We start from the raw sequence: 16,283 nt of genomic DNA, 5'->3' as shown, positions 1-16,283 counted from the left end.
CTCCTTGGTGTTGGGATTACAGGTGTGCCACTGCACTAGAGTCTGATGCAGGGCTGTGGACCAATCCCAGGGCCTTGTGCTTGGTACACAAGCCATCTACCAGCTGAGCTACATTCTCAGTCCTTTTTCAGCACACACAGCACACAGGCAAGCCGAACCAGTCCCTAACATACGTTCATGTTGTCTTATACCTGTGCCCTCAATTCTGCTCCATGCTGAACATACATTCTCCTTGTCGCTCATCATTAAAACCACGTGTTAAAGGTCACCCCCTGAACTGGTCTCATATAACACCAATCTTCTCTACCTCCAAAGTGCCAGGAAATTGTGTCCCATGTACAACTGTGACCTTGTACTGGACTGCTTGGGAACTGTTGTCTCACATTCTGGCTGGATAGATGTTCTTTGAAAACCCACAGCCAACTTTTTAATTCAGGTAGAAATCGTAACAGGTTGGTACATCACTAAACACCCTGTGTTTCTAAATTTGAAGGTTATTTGTCACATCAGTTTCTGCTCCAATTGTGAACACGAGAACTCAAAATTTTTACCAGGTTTTTAGTATTTTGGTATTTAGCCAAGAAATGCTAATGCATGAGGTTATATAATTAACTCTGACTTAATGGAAAAGAGCCCGTTAACCAAGGAAGTACATTAGAGCATACACAAATGTAACTCAAACTCACTTCATTTTCCAGGGCAAGTCTTAAAATTTCATCAAATGTCACAAATGTGTCATTTCCTCTAACTGCATCTTTTTCCATAAATCCAAGATGAATATCAGTGGCAACCAGGATTTTAAATGTGTCTTCATCATCACTGTGTAAAGAAGAGAACAAAATAAACAAGCATAAAATAAACAGTAGCAACTAGAATGCAAAATCATATTTTTTAGCCTCAGACTTGGCATGAAAGTCTGCAGTGCTCAACAGATCTTTAGCGTCACAGCTTTCTAATCACAAGTTCAATACAGAGCAAATGTTGAGTGGCACTTGTAAGTGTTCCCTGTCTGCTCTGAAATTTAGTCTTGTTATAACCAGTTTTATGCAGTCAGGTCTGCTCCCTAGATAGCGCCACAAAAATCCAAAAGGCTTTGTCTGTCTGCCCGCTTGTTTAGTATTTGACTGCACACTTTTCCAGGAAGTCACTTAAAAGTCTTCCTTTAAGTGAAGAATAGATTTGATACTAATACACTAGCTCCTTACAGCCCAAACTCTGATGACATCTACCTGACTCTGCTCTCCACCTAGTTTTCAACAATCATTTGGCCAAATAACAAAATGGAATACTTTCAGGTAAACCAGCAGCTTAACAGTTATTAACACTCACTTAAACTTATCATTAAGTTTAGTTCTTTAAGATACTTTTTATCTCCGTCCCCACAGAGAAAGAAGCAAGCATGGAACACTATCTCTTAAAAAATAAGGCCTAACACAGAGAAAGAAACTCATTCATTACACAACCAGTAGCAGAAACAAGACTAAAAGGCATTAGAAATGAGGCTATTTTCACTCAATTATAATTAATTCAGTTTTGTATATAACTCAAGTCAGAAACCTCCACACTCTTATTCACGAAGCCCTGGCTGTACCACAAACTTCTCAGCTCACACAACTATATCCTTCCACTCTCATTAGACCTCAGAATTAACCAGAAAGGAATATTATTAGTCTTCTTATGCAAATGCTGATCTTTCTAACCCTACACAACTAGTTTTGACCAAGAACTTGAAACCAGAGTGGGAAATTCCGTTCATGTTGAAGGACTTCACTGACCTAACTTCTACAGTCCTCTTATTTCTTTCCATTTGGTTCAAATTCACTTCAACTAGGGCAACTTATTCTAAAAGACTCTTTGTAGATTCGGCTCTTTAAGACAAAGCACAGGAGCATGCGGCTCCCTGCATGGCCAAGTAATAATTACTGCAACACATTCATCTGCTGCTTCATTTTATTTTCTTTTGTTAATAAGCATACAGTATGTGCTTTTAATTAAGCATGGTACACACAATTTTGGTGATATTTTGTCCACTATGAGATTCTGTTGCTATTTTTATTAAAATGTCATTTTTCTCTTAAGGTCATCACAGTTAATATGTCAGGCTTACAGCGGATCTGCGGGGCTCATTTTTATGGTAGAGTTCCTCTAGGACCAGGTTCCTCTCCAAGTACCCTGGGGTTCTGTGTTCAGGTACGTCAGAAAAAAAACACCCGATTCCAAACTCTAAAAATAAATACCAAAAGGCACATATTATACAGGTTGCACATATTTCACCAACATGAGTTCAGCTGCAGGGTAGACTTCTTGAACAAGCACTGGCAATTTTGAGAAAGTCCCATTTTCGTCTTCAAGACTTACTATAAGAATCTAAGAACAGAAAATCACATCTTTATGCATCCTAATTGCATAATGCGTCCTAATTGCATTATCACGACTACTTCTCTCCTATTTTACTCCTGAGATTGGTGTATAGTACATCTTTGGACAGGTAGAATCAAATGTGACTTTTTAAGTGCATAATTTTAAGCTGCACCACGCAGGGCTTTGAATCAGAGACCACCCCATACTCTTAACATTAACATGGCTTTTGTGGGGCAGCACACATTTAAAGCCAGAATAAACAACCAAACATGTAGTCTACGTGAAACACCTTTCGGATCCACGGTGACAGACAGCTCAGAGTGGTCACTCTGCGAAGGCGGTGCTGCCACTACAGACGAACTTCTACCCGAGGGACTCTGAAACGGAACGCAGAGCCCGCATCCCTTCCAGCCCACCCGGCCGGTCTTCCCTGACGGCTCCACGCACTCGGGGCTTCCGCCCGGGACCCACACGCTACAAGACCGTAGCAAGGCCTAAGTTACCCCAACCTGAACTTGTCAGAGCCGACCAGCGAGGCCACAGGCTATCTCTACCTCGGGGAAAAGGGGCAGGAGTCGTCAGAACGAGAAGAAAACCGCTACCAGACACCTAAATTGGGCGCGGGAGAACGGCATCCGTACTTCTCGCGAGAGCCAGTGGTAGCATGACGTCACAGAACTTCTAGATTCTCATTGGCTACAGAATGGCTCACAGGAGCCAATCCTAAGATGCAGAGGAAGCAAACCCGGAAACGAAGTTCTCGGCGAGGTTCTCTCTGTGAAAGGTGAGGCGTGTGTCCGGAGCGGTGGGGCGGGCAGCTGTGGCCGGCCGGCCACCTCGCAGGTAGCACCATGGCAGTTTCTTCGCTTTGGGATTCGGAAGGTCTCGCCTTAACAGGACAAAGACCTTTCTTCCCTGCGTCCCTTGACAATCGCCCCAGAATCCTCAGCTCACCATATCTGGCTTGCTCTGTGTGCTCAGAGAACCTTGAAGAGAGTGCAGTAAAAATAATTTGGAACCTTTAATTAGATCAGACCCCTCAGGACCCCAGAAGGTCTTGATGTCCCGTAATTTGTCTTAATCTGTTGGAACCCTAGCGCAGGCCTCTGAGATGGGGCGTGGGCTTCCACCTCACTGAGATAACAACTGAAACAGTTTGTACCTTTCTCAAAATGGAGTGTTCCTATAAGTTAGGAAACACATCCTATTCCTCCATAGCAGTATGTATGCATCGAGCTTTATACCCAGAGACAAGGAGATACATTTGGTTTTTGAATTAAGCATATCAAGACAATTTAATATGTACCTTCCATCTGAAACGATAAGTTCAGAATTAATATGGCATTTTCAGATGTGGGAAGGAGGGCTGAGATCTGTGCCATATTTTGGCTATTGATATCTGTTAAGCGTTAATTTTGATTGACATGGTAGCTTTTTAGAAGCTGGAAGTGAAAGGAAAAATTGAAAACATCAAAAAAAAAAAAAAACAGTTCTGGTAGCTCTATTTTAAAATAAAAAAAGACAATTGATCCAAAATCATACAAACCCCTTAGTGGAATTTATAGGCCCTAAGAAGTTACTGGTCATGATTCTGGTGCTCTTGACACTAGTAATGAAGCTTAATAGAACAACATAATATTAAACATGTGAAATTAAGTAGAACAAAGCCATGAAGAGTGTGTATAACTAAGTTCTTCTTAGAGGCCATTCAGAGCAAAATGAAGTAAGTGATAGGTCTTAAGTTTAGTGATACAAAAGTTCTGAGTGCAGGTTACATACAAATGGCACAATAATCTGTTAACGGTGACCCTATCCTTAAAAGGTTAATGGCAGAACAATATGAGACATAGCACCTGAAGTAATAAACATTAGAATCTAGTCGGTCAATAGAATGAAAGTGGTAACATTTCACAATAACAAGGAAAAACTGCTAAGTTCAACAAACATTGTTAAAAGATTGATGGCTTTCAAAGTAACTTCTCATTTTCTTTAAGGCTTATATGCAGGTAACTCCCGAAGCTGATGTCAGTTTGTAATTAATATGGCAGTTTAGCAGAAGACTAGTCTTTTAGGACTGGGTAAACTATGGTCCTCCTGTATACTCAGTGCCTGGAGTCCATCAGTCTTAACATACCTAAATTCCTAGATTCAAATCAAGATAGCTGTATCCATTTACTTAGCAGAGAACATTTTTGAAAGATAGATCTCTGTATTTAGTACATTTAATGATATTATGAGAAAACACCAAAGCCTTTGTGACATAGAATTTACCTGGCTTGTTTGTAAGGTTGGTGTCCATGCCGTTGATACTGTCTTGTTACTGCCGTGCTAATGACTGTTGTGTTTGTGTTTTTAGGTTAGAAAGAAACAATGTAGACATAATTCATCTCTTTAAAGATTGCGCCCTAGTACTTGAAATGCTTTTGAGTTAGAAGAATAGTAAAAATGGAAGAAGAAAAGGTAAAGGACGATGAAAGCCCAGACCTGGCAAGCTCTGTGGCAAGCTTTTCTGAACAGTTGAACCAGCTTGAATTGTTGGAAACGCACAGACACCTGATTCCCACTGGCACGCAGAGTCTCTGGGCAGGCAATTCTGATGATGATGATGAGCAAGAGGAAAAAAACGAAGAGTGGTATCAACTGCAAGAAAAAAAGCTGGAGAAAGAGCCAAGCAAATTGCTTCTTTGGGCTGCTGAAAAGAATCGGGTAAAAAAAGAAACCATTATGTAGTAGTTGGAAAAGCGTTTGGTTAGAGCCCAGAGCCCTGTCCCTGAACCTCCATCTTACCTCTGGGCACATCCCACCAGTGCCGACCCTGGAATTCCTGTCTTTAAAAATGGTAGCTTAACATTTGTCTCATTTACAGGAGTGTCAAAAGAAACAGTGTATGTGAAAGTGCACATTGCATTCTAAGCTGGCTCTAGGTGTCTGGGGCTAATTATGAACCTCTAAGTTGTTAGGGTCATTCTGCACAGCAGCACTACTAAGGACAGGTGCCAACTCCACCAAGGGTCTTATTGCACTTGTTTACCCCTCACAAAGTCCTGCGAGGAGGCACCATTGGAAGCAGCTCTTCTCACTTGACCATTTGTACTTCATTTATTAAGTTCTTGCGTATCCGTGTTAGTAAGTAAAAACTTACTTCAGGGTTTTGCAGTTTATAGTAGCTTTTCCATCCCAGAGCACAATGTACTCTGTCCAGTCCATAGAGCAGACCCAAAGGTGGTGCCAGCTGCATGAGCACATCGTCTGGAGGAGGAAATGAGTTCTTTAGTCTCTAGATTGCTTCAACATCGCTTTATTCTACTGTTAAAAGCAGTTTCTTTTTTGTTTTCTGCATCATACACTATGTATATTGATACAATCTGATAGAGGAAAATTAGACTTGCTTTAGAGGTGAAATATACAGATAAGCCCTCTTTCCATCTGGGTCCAGGTATGGGGCAGCAGGCATTTATTAGGGTAGGATAATGTGATAGCTTCTGGTGATAATCATAGTCGGATTCCTGAGTCACTCCTGAGTGGAATTAGCTGTAACTTCCTTGTTATTAGTCAGTTACCCTCTGCCACTACAAAAGAATCCTAAAGTCTAAAGCCACTGAATGGTGTAATTGTCTGTGTTCATTGTCTTTTGTGAGTTGAACTTTGTAAAGTTCTCTTTTCTCATTAGCTTGCTACAGTGCAGAGACTACTCTCTGAGAAGGCCGCTGAGGTGAACACCAGAGATGAAGATGAATATACCCCTCTTCACCGCGCAGCCTACAGCGGACATTTAGATGTTGTTCGTGAGCTGGTGGCGCAGGGGGCAGATGTTCATGCAGTGACCATAGATGGCTGGACACCGCTGCACAGTGCTTGTAAGTGGAATAACACCAGGGTGGCCTCTTTCTTACTTCAGCATGATGCAGACATCAACGCCCAGACAAAAGGCCTTTTGACCCCTTTGCACCTTGCTGCTGGGAACAGAGACAGCAGAGACACCCTGGAACTCCTCCTGATGAATCGTTACATCAAACCAGAGCTGAAGAACAACTCACGAGAAACTGCTTCTGATATCGCCAGGAGGACAAGCATCTATCACTACCTCTTTGAAATCGCGGAAGGCTGTACAAACACTTCACCTCCGCCTTAATGACTCTAGTAGTTTTCTTAAGTTTCAAAGTACCAGTGCCTCCCATGTGTGAGATGTAAAATATTCCCATGTACAGAGAACAGATGTCTCACTACAGAAGTTGTTGTATGTATCATGGTTTTCTTCCAGGCGAGCTGCCTGACCTGATGTCAAATGTCTCTGAGAGGTGTTTGGGTGCATCTGTGGTGAATTCTGCAGTTTGTGATTTTATCAGAAGTAATTTTACTGGACACGGGTAATACAGAAACTAAGGATATTTTTTGGTGCTGATCCAAGAGAAAAGTATTTTTAAATATCCCATACCCTGGGTCTTGTTCAGTTTAGCCTATTGACTTGTATTTTTATAAACTAACTCCAAATTTTCATCTTCAACATACTGGTGCAGTTCAACTGTCTTCTCTGCATCTCCATTGCTTTCCTTCTGAACAAGAAACACTAAAAAGTCAGTGACTTAACATCTTTGTAAGTTTAAAAAAAAAATAGTGGAATGTTTAGATGTTTTTTAAGATGTAGGCCATTCTGAGAAAAGCAGTTAGGGAGATGCTTAATTCTTGAATGTTTTACACTGCCTCCCCCACCACACTCATAATCCTGTGGACAGTCCTACCTCACCCTGGTCAACCCATGTGACCCTTACTGTTATGACCAGACAGTGTCTCCATTTAGACATGCACAAAACTGTACCTTGGTCCAAAAGATTAAAACTGCCCTCCAAAGTGTTCACCTTCCTTCCTGCAGGATTGGGCATTGCTCATGAGTTCCAGGAAATGTCCAGCACTACCCCACAGCCCTCATTTTCTACAAGCCATGACAAAGGAAAAAGGACAGGAATTCTAACAGTGAGGAGTGATTGTCATATGGGACCAGAATATCAAGTGGCTCAGGCTTTCTTAAAACAAAAACAAAAGCAAGCAAACAAACAAACAAAACTCATAGTGTGGCTAGTAACAGTGTAAATACAAATAGAATACAAGTTTGACGATGCAGAAGGCAACCTGCATATGACTTCACCAGATCTATGGCATGTTTGTTTAATTACACTAACTTTTAATCTTCTTGGTGCCTGCAACGTAATTTTCGATGGACTCCCTAGCCCCTCTGTATTCCCAAGAGGTCTTCTGAACATGAGAATTTGAATCCTAGGGAAAGGGCACTGAGGGCTCATTGTCAACTTAGAATACACCTCTAGCATGTCTAGGAGGGAGTTTCTGGAAAAGTAACTGAAGAAAGGATGCATATCCTGATGTGGGTGGTACATCACCTGAGCTCAAGTCCCAGATTAAATAAAGAGAGAGCAAGCCAAGAACCAGTGTTTGTCTCTGTTTCCTCACTAGATAGTAGCACATGCTGTTCCTTCCCCACCACAGTGACTGTCTTGTAACATAAGATATGTTCTTCCTTACGGCATTTCAAGTGTTTGGTCACAGCAAGGAAAAAAGTAACGTACTAAAACAGCTGTTATCAAAAGCGCTATGTCATTCTGGTCTGGGCCAGCCCAGGTACCTCATCTACCTTAGATAAGTTTAACCAAATGTCTGTGAAATAAAGAGATAAGCAGCCACTGCCCTTCCAGAGGACCCATATCCAGCACGCAAATGGAAATTCACAGTATCTGTAACTCCAGTTCCAGGGGATTCAAAGCCCTGTTCTGGTTTCCATAGGCATTGATGAATGCAATGCATAGACATGCAGGCAAGGCAACACATAGATCAAATTTTGTTAGATGTATGTATGTATGTGATGGGTTTTATCAGAACAATATTGGATTGTCCCTTAAAAGGTAATGAATTGGATTAGATGGCAATCTCAGAAATGACAATAACTTGAAAAGATCTTTTCCTAAGTATCTCAAGTACAAGGGCTTTGACAGGAATGGAAGGCAGTGTCATTTAGGTCTGTCCAAGAGAGTAATACTAGTGATTGGAATAGTTGAGAGAAGTGACAGGATGAGACTGCACACAGCTCCAGAGACAGTTAAGGCCGCATAGTTACCTGGGACTCAAGCAGCCTTTGGCTCTATTCCAATTTGGAAATGAGCTGTGTCCCTGCTGTTGTTACCTTTCTGGGTGAGTATCAGGCCAATGAGGCCTCCATAATCAAAATGTTTGGTTTTGGCTTTTACATATAAGGTTCCGTGTAACCCAAACTGGCTATCTAGCCCAGGATGATGAAATGATCCTACCTCTGCACCTCCCTTATCCCTAACAGGGAGCTGACCTGACTACTCTTCAGAGAACATTTTCCTAGATGTCCATTCTGCCTTGTTTGCTTCCTTAAGTTTTCTTTTAATGACTACGAGATTCCTGTCCACAAAAGGCCCTCACTTTGACTTGTGTTACATACCTTTTACTTTCCAGTTTATGCCAGCTAAGTAACTCAGTTTATAAGCAAAGTTTTCTTTAATCTTGGGGAAACATTCCAAAGAAGTTTTAATATCTCTCATAAGTAAAAATCATAATCTTGATGTATATGCTTGAGGAAGTAATGTGTTATTGTTTAATGGAAAGAATTCATACACCCACTAGTTAGCATTGCTTTTATAAAGTCTGACATTTCTCCAGAGCTGGTCCACAACCTATCACAACGATGTGATTTGTGGAGTCTTTTCTAGAGACTTGAGAGCATTACTTCTATTTGATGGCATCCCACTACTCAAAACAAAACAAAACATAGAGGCTTTCTGAGGTTTAGGTCTCTTACCAAAATCAAGTCTCAGACTGATTCAATTACACGCACGCACGCACGCACGCACGCACGCACGCACACGCGGGCGCCAATGTATGGTTTATAGACAGACTGACAGGTAGATTACAAGTCATCCTCACCTGCCTGCAGTGGCTCCATGAAGCTAGATATTCTGCAAAACGATCCCTTACCTCCTCCGTGATGCCTTTTCTCTAGTTAGGGGATGGCATAGCCCTGTAAGATTTCTTAATGCATGTGTTAGACAGCATTTTCTCTAAATCGACTTGAGATCTGTTGAGCCCCAAACACAGAAAGGATCCAGTGTAGATAATTGATGGTTTTAATTCCTGGAAACTTTCCTTAAAAACCTCAAAGTTTTACCTCTGAGAACCTAAGTAAGGCATCTAAGTCAATGCTATTTACATAGAAACAGCATAAACCACATATGTAGTTTTAAGAGTTTTTTCTTAATAACCACAACAAACCAACATGAATGACATTAATTTTTTTTTAAAAAAATACATATGTGAACCAACACAGCTAAAATGCTCATTTCAGCATGACATGCATATTTTAAAACTGAGGGCTGGAAAGATGATTCAGTTGATTGGGGCTTGCCACCAAGCCTGAGAACCTAAGTTTGATTCCTGGAACAGGAGAAAATTGCCTCCCACAGGCTGTCCTCTGTCTTCCCACGCAGGTACATAGCAGCCACACACACACACACACACACACACACACACACACACACACACACACACGAACGAATGAAATTTTTAAATTTGAGACATTTTGCTTTTTATAGTATAGTGTGTTTTGTCACCCATCCTGACTCACATGAGCCACATTATAAGTTCCCATCAACCACACAATTTGAGTACTGGCTACTGCATGGAGCAGACAGGTCTAGGTGGCTAACATACTCTAGGGAAGTCACTCTCTGGACCTGTGGGTCGTGACCCCCATACGGGTTACATCAGACATCCTGCATATCAGATATTTGTATTGCTGTTCGTAACAGTAGCAAAGTTATAGTTACGAAGTAGCAACGAAATAATGTTCTGGTTGGGGTCACCACAACGTGAGGAACTGTATTAAAGGGCTGCAGCATTAGGAGGGCTGAGAAGCACTGCCCTTGAGCCTTTTCAGACTGTATAAATGGAGCGTTAACTGAAGTTAAGTCCCGAATGTTATTAGTCAGACAACTAAGTGCAGGTCTTTACCTACAAAAGGGTGGGATCTCCTGTTGAAATGTACAAGGCCTACATGCGATGTAGAATAAAGTCCTTTTTCATCACACCGTAGTTGCTCTCTCCAGCACACTTCAAGATGACATGCCATTCGCACCCTAGGCGTCTGCATCCCTGAAGACTGACTACGGCGCTTCCCTTCCCGTTTTGTAGGGTTTTTCCCCACACATTTCCAGTAAAATTAGCAGCATAGAATTTCTCTCAAATGGTTCAAGCAACTGGACTTAAAGGAAAAATATGTCCCCCCCAGTTTGAGAGGCTCCAGCAATGTATCAAAGGTTTCTTCAATAGAAAAATTAAAAAGTAAGAAATTAAAATTAAATTAAATTAAAATTTAATTAAAAATTAAAGAGTAAGAAAAATTAACAATAAGCCAAATTTTAAAAACAGAAATGATTACAAGGACTGCAAGAGAACTGAGATTCTGAGAGAAAATGTATCTCTGAGGAAATGCCAGGTCTTGAATGGGTTAAGGTTCATTGTGGGTTCATCTTCCTGAATCCCTCAAAATTAGTTCTCACATTTTTCCCTGTTTTCAGGATGGTCTCTTGTTAATACTGAGCAAATGAGGAAAAACATCCACAAAAGCATTCCTCTCTGGTTCATCATTTTAGCCATTCAAAACTCAGGTTCATTCAGTAGTTCTTACTGTGTGTTTAATGATATCTTCCAATGGCTCTCACTGTAGCAAAATCCAGAATTGTTGTATACTCCAAAATTGGCTTAATGAAAGAAACAGCTCTCACAGTCCAAAAGCAATCTGCTGCCCCATTTGTGGTGCTCGGTGTTTATCTCTAGGAGCACACTGTAGCTGAGACTGGAAATACTAGAGAACTAAACTGAGTTCAGGAAGGTAACTGACCTTTTGAGATGCCATGAACTGTGTCTTCACACGCAACCACCCTAACACAGGAGAGTTTTAGTAATAAAAGAGGGTTTGGGGAGATGGTGCAGAGTGCATCCTGTACAAACAAAAAGAGCTGAGTTTGGATCCCCAGAACCTGCATAACCAGGTAAGGCGGTGTGGGGGCACACGACCGTAATCCCCATTAGTAAGGCAGAGACGACAGCAGGATGCGGGGAGCTCACTGCACTCAGTCTGGCAGAAAAGGCTATTTTCAGGTTTAAGAGGCTCTGCCTCAAATAAGATAGAGCATGACAGAGGAAATATCCAAGCTCGCCTGCTTGAATGAGGTCACACACACACACACACACACACACACACACACACTGAACATTCTAAAAATGAGACCGTTCTTTTTGTCACTACATTTTGTCATGGCAACAGAAATGAAATCAGGACAACCATTATATACTTAAAAATTTTTTTTCTTTTTTTTCGGAGCTGGGGACCGAACCCAGGGCCTTGTGCTTGCTAGGCAAGCACTCTACCACTGAGCTAAATCCCCAACCTTATACTTACAAATTAAACAATCGGGGCTGGAGAGATGGCTCCGTGGTTAAGAGCATTGACTGCTCTTCCAGAGGTCCTGAGTTCAATTCCCAGCAACCACATGGTGGCTCACAACCATCTGTAATGGATCTGATGCTCTCTTCTGAAGAGAACTACAGTGTAATAACATATAGAATAAAATAAATAAATCTTTTAAAAAAATTAAACAATCACTGATTTTACTTTAGATTTCTTATATTTGATAGATTCATTTAAATATAACCAAACACTGAGCTAAAACACAGTTAGAAAAAGAGACCTGATCAATAAGAAGTAAATTCCCTAAATTTTGGCCAGTTTCATCCTGAGATCAAATGAGTTTATTTTAGAAAAAAATGATTCAGTGGAGACCATAGCCATAGATTTTCAATCACTTGGAAAAAAGCATTCATTACTGAATAAATTGCAAAAAGGTTTGGCTTTCAGAAAAAGAAAAGAGCTTACCTGCCTTGGTCTGCAAATACACAAAAAGAACCCATTCCTTTCATATTAGTTAGGACGTAGAAAATAGAGGAACTATTTGGGGCAGTTTTTTCAGTTTTTAATTGTATGCATGTATGTGTGGGAGAGTGTGTGTGTGTGAGTTTAAGGGCCCAAAGAGGCCAGAAGAAGCCAGAAGAATGCAACAGAATAGGTGGCTGGAAATGGAACATCCAGGATACAGAGAATTTTAAACGGGATTATTTACACTCAGACGTGTGTATGCCATATATTTTTCTTGCCACAAATTTTGATCTCTCTTGCTATTTTCTCCTGGGGACAAATAAAGAACGTCTATTGTAAGTCTTCCCCCTTCAAATAGAGAAAACAGAAAGACAAAGTGCTGCCGAGCAGACATGTAGATTTGTTTAGTGACCAGGAACGTGGTCAGATTTCAGAATGGACACATTTCTACTCCCACACCAGTGAACACTTGTTACAACAACCTCACATCTCATGGCAAACCAAATTTCACTTTGGTTGGAACTTTTACCTGTTGACTATGTCGATTAGTTTAGAGGCTATTAAGGCATGACTTCCAGATACAAGAACTAGTTGACTTTTTTCTTTTTGTCCCCTGGGACAAATAAAGAGTCCTTTATAGACAGAAAGACAAAAGATTTTTTTCATGGACCAGGGTGCAGAATAGGAAGTCTCATTGCAACTTTTACATTGACTTTCTTTTAATGGTTTTGCCCCCCACAGTCCAAAAACAGATTCTCCTGATAGCAATTACATTGATTTAGATGGTTTTGCAAAACTGATAGTCCAGGGTTGGCTTGACTTCATGGTCTCCTGCTTCAGCCTATAGAGTTTTGGAATTACAGGTCTGGGCCACAACACTCAGTTTCAGTGAGGATGATTTTTGAAGGTAGATATCCAATAATAACTAATTTTATTCTCTTATTTTATTTTCTTATAGCACGTAGGAACACGTGATGACCTCTTGCCCAAATTCTAGGAAGTACATTTTCTTGGGGATCCTTTGAGATATTTCAAGTTACCAAAAATAGTATGTTACCAAGTCACTGGAGTTTTAAGATCCCAAACAATCAGGCCCGTATTTATAAGGAGCAGCTCCTTCATTAACTGACAGAAAAGGAAATTGCTCCTAAATTTAATCCATTTGGAAGCATTCAGTAAGTTTGAAATGATGGCTACTTACTATAGAAGAGGAAATGGTTGGCTTTGAGGATACTTTAGGGCTGTAGGAATTGAGAGGAGAAGCTGGTACAAGTACAGAATTCACCTCTCTGAAGAAATACCACACAGAGCCCCCTGTTACTCAAAACCCAAACAGACAGGTAAGGGTTCTGGAAACCTGTCCTAAATCTAAAGAATTAAGCTATGGTGTTAACTCCCTGGCAATGGGCAAAGACACTCCTTGATAGTGCTATCATGACGTCAGTCGGGGCAGAGGAGATGGCAGTCCTTTGTTCATCCTCATTTGACACCTGGCTTGATGGCCAAAGCTGTTTTATACCTAGGACACATAAAAATCAAATCCAGGGAGCACAGTGCAGAAGAAGGGAGATGGAGGCCTGAGTACTACCACGTCACCCACAGACCTGCCCTCCACATGGCACGGGTGGGCCATGGATACCTGCTAGCTGACACTCCACACGATGTGGATGGAGGATGTCACCTAGGGTCCTGCCAACCACGAGGTCACCCTGCAGTGGGAATCAACCACAATATGTGAGTGTGTGGTGGTCAGAGGGGAGAGAAAGAGAAGAGGAGCAGCTTGAGCATTATGGAGAGAGATGGAACAGGAGAGTTGAGTGGACAGGAGCAACCTGTGCTCAGTGACCAGCCCTGCCCCCTGGGACCATGGCGAGGTCCTAGCCTAAGGCGACAGTGAGGGCCATGTCTGAGTCAGTGGCTACACAGCTGCAGGGGTCAATGTCAATGGCCAGGGGCTGTGCAACACTGGCCCTGCCCCTCACTGGATACAGCATTGAGGAGAGCTGGCCCCACCTCTCATGGCTGGCAGCACTGAGGAGAGCTGGCCCCACCTCTCATGGCTGGCAGCACTGAGGAGGGATGGCCCCACCTCTCACGGCTGGCAGCACTGAGGAGGGATGGCCCTGTGAATTACCCCGGCAGCACAGTGGAGCCAGTCCTGAGGGCATGAGTGTGGAGAGCTGACCCTGCCAGAGGTTATGCTCCCTGCTCCCACCACCTCCGGCAGTTGGGAAAGTTGCCCCCAGGGTCATGAGCACAGGAGAGCAGGCCCTGTCCCTCCCTGGCTGCAGCACTAAGGACAGTGAGCCCTGCAGCTTGCCCGGTCAGCACAGTAGTAGGACTGGCCCTGGTCGAAAGATGGAGGTGAGCCTGCCCCGAGGGTAAGAGTGAGGGAGAACTGGTCCCATCACTTGTTTGCAGTGAGGTGGCATGGGTGCAGGGGGGTGCCCTCCCCTTCTCCACCGCCACCTCCCCACCTCACCCCGCCCCACTTTCACCCCTCACCACTTGCAGTCGTCTGGAGATCTGGCACTGCCCCTCATTGGCAGGAGCCCTTGGGAGAGTGGGCCCTGTACTTTGACTGGGCAGTGAGGTGAAGATGGCCCTGGAGGTGTGGGTTCGCTGCGCTGGTCCTGCCTCCTGCTGATGGCGGCATTGGGTAACCTAGAAGGAACAGTGCTAGAGAGCTCGCCCTGGTGATTCAGGCTGGCAGAGTGACCAGATCTGCTACCATCCAGACCCATATCTGGGGCTCTAAGATGCCACACCCCAAAATCTATATCATCAGCAAAGGGTTGAGAACCATGAAAGGGCCAGGCCTGCTGTCCCAAAGCTGCAGGTTCTCCATGACACAGGGCAGCAGCAGGATAACTGGGAGGAATTCAGATGAGGATCCACAGAAGCGCAGAATGAACATTTACAGGTGAAGATGTGTGGACAGAGGGGTCTGCTGTGGGACACACTGCGACCTGCCACAGCTTCCACAACGAGATGTTTTCTACGCTTTGTTTCTTGCTGCTGTTTTTTTTTTTTTTTCAGTTTTTTTTTTTTTTTTTTTTGTGTGTGGGGTTTGCAAGGGTGAAGGTTGGATATGAGGGGAAGGGGAGATGAGTGGGACTGGGGTGCACGATGTAAAACTCGCACACACACACATACCTTTGTGTTGTATCTGCTGCTCATATATGGTTAGGTCAGTTTCTAGACAATTCTGTTCCACTTATGTGGTTAACATGGTTGCAATCGTGAAAATATCAATCAAAAATAAAAGTGGCTGGCACTAAGGTACAGTAAACATATGGGTGGGGGTGTCTCCTGAACTTGTTAATAGCCTTATAGAGTTATCTAACCATTCATCTTTTATAAAATCAATGCCACGTTTTAACGACTGTAAAACAGAGGTAACCCTGCTGCAAACGAACTCGATTTTCTGACTCACGTTTCCAATTCTGTGGGTTTGTCACCTGAAAATTTGGTGATTTTTGTGAGCTGTCACAGACTATGTGTGCAAAAATCCCTGTAAACTAACTACAGCTATTTAATAACTTACAGCCCCAAACTTGTGAATTTTCAACATGAATTGCTTGAGAGTCATGTCCAAGTCCAGATGTGACTCTGTATGGAACAGGTGACTGTGGGGAATTGCTGGTCCTGTTCCTGAAGCCATCCCAACAGTCACCCAGAGGTAAGACCAAATCTTTGAGGCTTTAGAACCTTTGCTGAGTCACATCCCTGTTGTGTGGCCTTGGGCACTTTCCCAAACCTTTGTGACTCTTGGATTCCCATCCACACAACTGAAGCATCTCTCTTGAGAAAGCTGGGTTCTTTCTGTGGGTCTGGATCTAAGGAATCGCCGCTGCTGCTAGCACGTAGGCTGTAACCTGCACGCACCTGTAGCCTAGGGGAAGTTGGCAGAGCCCTGGAGGCCCGGAGCATCGGCGGTCACCATGACAACCCCAGA

At 42.8% G+C, this 16,283-nt stretch overlaps 2 protein-coding genes across 4 annotated transcripts in view; one reads left to right on the top strand and one right to left on the bottom strand.

Annotated features, from left to right (window-relative positions):
* The window catches only part of Mre11 (MRE11 homolog, double strand break repair nuclease), a 46,594-nt gene extending 43,595 nt beyond the window's left edge, over positions 1-2,999 (bottom strand). For 2 of the 3 annotated variants that reach the window (XM_032909391.1, XM_032909389.1), the window contains exons 1-3: positions 2,916-2,999; positions 2,108-2,223; positions 687-819 (exon numbers count right to left, since the gene is read on the bottom strand). In XM_032909391.1, the coding sequence (XP_032765282.1) occupies positions 687-819; positions 2,108-2,127 (153 nt within the window). In that variant the 5' untranslated portion in view covers positions 2,128-2,223; positions 2,916-2,999. Of the gene's footprint in view, positions 1-686; positions 820-2,107; positions 2,224-2,650 lie in introns of all 3 variants that reach the window. The other variant, XM_032909390.1, reaches the window with a different exon arrangement.
* A 2-nt stretch (positions 3,000-3,001) lies between these two features.
* On the top strand, positions 3,002-7,799 carry Ankrd49 (ankyrin repeat domain 49). Its single transcript, XM_032909392.1, has 3 exons — positions 3,002-3,145; positions 4,718-5,067; positions 6,032-7,799. The coding sequence occupies exons 2-3, from the start codon at positions 4,807-4,809 to the stop codon at positions 6,491-6,493; spliced, it is 723 nt and encodes a 240-aa protein (XP_032765283.1). The 5' UTR covers positions 3,002-3,145; positions 4,718-4,806; the 3' UTR covers positions 6,494-7,799.
* Positions 7,800-16,283: the final 8,484 nt, after the last annotated feature.

Source organism: Rattus rattus, chromosome 8 (assembly GCF_011064425.1).
Source record: "Rattus rattus isolate New Zealand chromosome 8, Rrattus_CSIRO_v1, whole genome shotgun sequence".
Classification (NCBI taxonomy): Eukaryota; Metazoa; Chordata; class Mammalia; order Rodentia; family Muridae; genus Rattus; species Rattus rattus.
This window is presented reverse-complemented; position numbering and strand designations above follow the sequence as displayed.

Excerpts from the sequence above, each read along its gene's own strand:
- Ankrd49 (XM_032909392.1), top strand. The coding sequence starts at position 4,807 with ATGGAAGAAGAAAAGGTAAAGGACGATGAAAGCCCAGACCTGGCAAGC. Across the intron at positions 5,068-6,031 it reads GGGCTGCTGAAAAGAATCGG|CTTGCTACAGTGCAGAGACT; the intron begins GTAAAAAAAGAA and ends TTTTCTCATTAG.